Source organism: Rana temporaria, chromosome 13, assembly GCF_905171775.1.
Source record: "Rana temporaria chromosome 13, aRanTem1.1, whole genome shotgun sequence".
NCBI classification, from domain to species: Eukaryota; Metazoa; Chordata; class Amphibia; order Anura; family Ranidae; genus Rana; species Rana temporaria.
This window is the reverse complement of record NC_053501.1, coordinates 104029361-104033652: the sequence shown is the minus strand read 5'-3', so window position 1 is coordinate 104033652 and position 4292 is coordinate 104029361. Positions and strand designations below refer to the sequence as shown.

Below are 4292 nucleotides of genomic sequence, written 5' to 3'. Positions count from 1 at the left end.
GTTCAGATAAATGACATTCTGGCAATCAGTCTAACAAAGGTGGATGTTTAGACTCTATGGGCCAGATTCACAGAAGAGATACGACGGCCTATCTCCTGATACACCGTCGTATCTCTGAGTGTATCTATGCGACTGATTCATAGAATCAGTTCCGCATAGATAGCCCTAAGATCCGACAGGTGTAATTGACTTACACCGTCGGATCTTAGGATGCAATACTTCGGCCGCCGCTGTGTGGAGTTTGCGTCGTTTTCCAGCGTCGGGTATGCAAATGAGGTTTTACGGCGATCCACGAAGGTTTTCGCATTCGTTACGTTGTCGCTAGTAATTTTTTCCCGTCGCAAAATTACGGCTGCTTTAACATGGCTTAACTTTATGAGCAAGACCACACATGCTCATAAATTAAATAATACATTACAATACAATACAACATATTACAACACTTCCGAAGTTGTATTCTGTTGTAAGAGAATTTTCGTAAGTTGAATAACCTCTTCATTTTCGATATGAGACTAGCATGAATAAAAACGGTCCGATATTCTCATTGTGTTTACAAGGCTTAACCCTCCTCTTGTGTTAGGGTCAGAACCGACCCGTTTTCAGGTTTTGAATGTCTATAAGTATCACATAAATTTGTTTATTGCATCAAGATTTTTTAACTTTGTCAGGAACCTCTATTTAAACAATATAATAGAAAAAGAATCCTTTTCACTAAATTATAAAATACTGTGGTGAAAATTAAGACGTTTATGGTGTTAGGGTCAATTCTGACCCAGTTATAATATAAGATTATAGGACACTAATAAGTGCCAAAACTGAAATCATAAACACTCTCTCTGCTTAGTAACACTGACAGCCAATCACCTCTCAACCATGTGAGCTGTAGTTAGGGAGTGGCCTATCTCTTTGCCTGCTTGTCTGCTTCTCTAAAATAAGTAAAGAAACATAGGACCAATACATTTCTATTCTATTGAGGTTTATTTTACCTTTTTTTAAATTTGAAAATGAGAGGTATGCTATCAAAAGAAAGGTCTTAGGCCCCATACTCACGACCAAACATGTCTGCTGAAACTGGCCCGCAGGCCAGTTTCAGCAGACATGTTTGGTCGTGTGTGGGCGCGAGCGGGCCGAATTCCAGCAAACATTTGCCCGCCGGGCCTTTTCCCAGCAGACAAATATTCCTGGACTTGTTTTAAAACAGTCCGCTGGAATTCTGCCCGCTCGGACATGTACGGTCGTCAGTACAGACCTACCGTACATGTCCAGGCGCCCGCCGTCCCTCGCATGCGTCGAATGACTTCGACGCATGCGTGGAAGCATTTTAAAGGCGACACCGCGGACACGCCCCGCGTATTGTTTACGCGCGGACTTCTGTACGATGGTGTGTACAACCATCGTACAGAAGCCCTCTGGCAGACATGTATGGTGAAAACGGTCCGACGGACCGCTTTCACCATACATGTTTGTCCGTGTGTACCCGGCCTGAGGGGTCACACCAAAAATATTAAAACCAATCTTTTCAAGGATAAAGTTAACATCATGGATAGTAACAGAAAGCTAACATAAGAGGAGGGTTAAGAGGGGAATTTCCTTCACTTTGAAAGATTTCCTCTACTATGCTTTTACTTCTCTGGGACAAGAAGTGAATGTACATTTCCTCAATTGTACACAAACAGCAAAACAATTAACTGGTGGTGGTCAAACCCTTCCCTACTTTATCCAAAACTAAAAAATGCTTTGGCTATACATTCACTCTATAAATGTGTTTTCAAGAAAGTGAGGTTTTCCTGCAAATTGATTTACAAATATATTTTATTGTCTCGTTACAAATGTCTCCTGCCAGACATGATCTGAATGTTATGGAAGAAATCAACCGAACATCTCAAGAAACTTTCATCCTCCTCGGACTTGGATCCGATGTCCCATACCTACAAGTCATCTATTTCCTTGTGTAAAAAGCAGTGCAGCGCTAATATAAGTGATAAATGCTTATATGCAATTAAGTAATAGCAGTGAAACCAAAAGAAAAAAATTGTTCTTTGAGAAGAGACCAAATAAGTAAAATAAATAAAATAAATATGTGATGGAAAAGACAGCAAAGTCCGTTTGGAAACCCAATTATAAAAAATGTGTCTCAATCAAGTGAAAAAGAGTCCTTAATTAGCAAAATGTGATGAGATCTTGATTGCTGTGAAAAAGGTGTTCACCCATGCAGTTTGTGAAAGGAAGATTGGCCGCTTACCAGAGGTAAAGACTGTTTTCCACCAGTCTTATGAAGCCTATGGGAAGTCTGGTCTCCCAATACCTTTTCTGCAAAGTTAAACCTCAGTAATCGCTCCGGATATCATAAATTGGAATAAAAGAAACTTTTCATAGTGCATACCGTTTAAACCAGATGTAGGATTTAATAAAAGTAATGCACTTACAGTTATGTTGCCAAAAAACTGTATATAAATGGACAAGGGAAAGAGAGAGCGCTTCAGCTGTAGTGTTCCGATGCTCCTCGCTACTCAATCTGCAACCACGGCCAGCGTTCAGGACGGAACGCAATGACGTCACGGCACCCAACAATTGTTTCGTCGCAAGGGGACTTCTACGGGGGATTAGCCGGCTAATCCCCCGTAGAAGTCCCCTTGCGACGAAACAATTGTTGGGTGCCGTGACGTCATTGCGTTCCGTCCTGAACGCTGGCCGTGGTTGCAGATTGAGTAGCGAGGAGCATCGGAACACTACAGCTGAAGCGCTCTCTCTTTCCCTTGTCCATTTATATACAGTTTTTTGGCAACATAACTGTAAGTGCATTACTTTTATTAAATCCTACATCTGGTTTAAACGGTATGCACTATGAAAAGTTTCTTTTATTCCAATTTATGATATCCGGAGCGATTACTGAGGTTTAACTTTGCAGAAAAGGTATTGGGAGACCAGACTTCCCATAGGCTTCATAAGACTGGTGGAAAACAGTCTTTACCTCTGGTAAGCGGCCAATCTTCCTTTCACAAACTGCATGGGTGAACACCTTTTTCACAGCAATCAAGATCTCATCACATTTTGCTAATTAAGGACTCTTTTTCACTTGATTGAGACACATTTTTTATAATTGGGTTTCCAAACGGACTTTGCTGTCTTTTCCATCACATATTTATTTTATTTATTTTACTTATTTGGTCTCTTCTCAAAGAACAATTTTTTTCTTTTGGTTTCACTGCTATTACTTAATTGCATATAAGCATTTATCACTTATATTAGCGCTGCACTGCTTTTTACATTTATGCTTGTTAATTTGTTGTACACATTTTAGTGCTAGCTGCTATATACTTTTTTGTTTGTTCATAACATCACTTATCACAATTTTTTATCATAACAAATTTTTAGCGCAGCGCCAACCCTTTGGGTTTTCTTAAATTTATCTATTTCCTTGTGTTCCTTCTGATGTACATAATCACATTGTCAGGAAATCTTCTACTGATCATTGTGGTGAGGATCAACCCAAAGCTACAGACCCCCATGTACTTCTTCCTAAGTAATCTCTCAATTATTGACATCTTTTTCTCGACTTCCGTCGTTCCCAAACTTCTCACAAACACGCTGGCCATAGATAAAAGTATCTCCTTGTTGGGATGTGCATTACAGATGTACTTCAGTTTATCTTTAGGAGCGACAGAGTGCGTTATACTAGCCGTCATGGCGTATGACAGGTTTGCTGCCATCTGTAGACCATTGCACTACAACATCATCATGAACAAGACACTGTGTTTCAGTTTAGCAGCTGGATCGTGGAGTTTTTGCTTCCTAATCTCAGCCATCCATGTTGTCCTCACCTTCCGACTCCCCTACTGCAAGTCCCACCACGTCAACCACTTCTTCTGTGAGATGCCTCCTTTCTTTCTAATGTCTTGCCGAGATACTTGGTTCAATGAGATGCTGATGTATATTGGAGCAGGTATTATCATCATGTGTTCTTTCTGCTTGACTCTAATTTCATACATCCACATCATCTCCACCATCATGAAGATCCGTTCCTCCCATGGAAGACACAAAGCTTTCTCCACATGTGCTTCTCACCTGACTGTGGTGAGTCTCTACTATGGGACCCTCATGTTTATGTATATGAGACCCCCCTCTAAATATTCTGCAGAAATAGACAAAACTGTGTCCATTCTCTATACAGCCGTGACACCGATGTTGAACCCCATCATCTACAGTATGAGGAACAAGGAAGTCAAAGGAACAATCAAAAAAAGAAATCAAGAAATAAAGATCTCCAATGGAAAAGGCTAATTAGAGACAAT

The 4292-nt window shown here is 40.4% G+C and overlaps 1 protein-coding gene across 2 annotated transcripts; it reads left to right on the top strand.

Moving 5' to 3' along the window:
- Positions 1–1859: 1859 nt before the first annotated feature.
- On the top strand, positions 1860–4292 carry LOC120920730 (olfactory receptor 1009-like). Of its 2 annotated transcripts, XM_040332973.1 has the most exons (3): positions 1860–1934; positions 2629–2638; positions 3416–4292. In XM_040332973.1, the coding sequence occupies exons 1-3, from the start codon at positions 1860–1862 to the stop codon at positions 4279–4281; spliced, it is 951 nt and encodes a 316-aa protein (XP_040188907.1). In that variant the 3' UTR covers positions 4282–4292. The 2 variants fall into 2 exon arrangements, with proteins under 2 accessions (XP_040188907.1, XP_040188906.1); XM_040332972.1 differs by lacking the exon at positions 2629–2638 and having other exon boundaries at positions 1860–1935; positions 3407–4292.

Bases quoted from the DNA above. Each gene is read 5' to 3' on its own strand.
- LOC120920730 (XM_040332973.1), top strand. From the start codon at position 1,860: ATGGAAGAAATCAACCGAACATCTCAAGAAACTTTCATCCTCCTCGGA.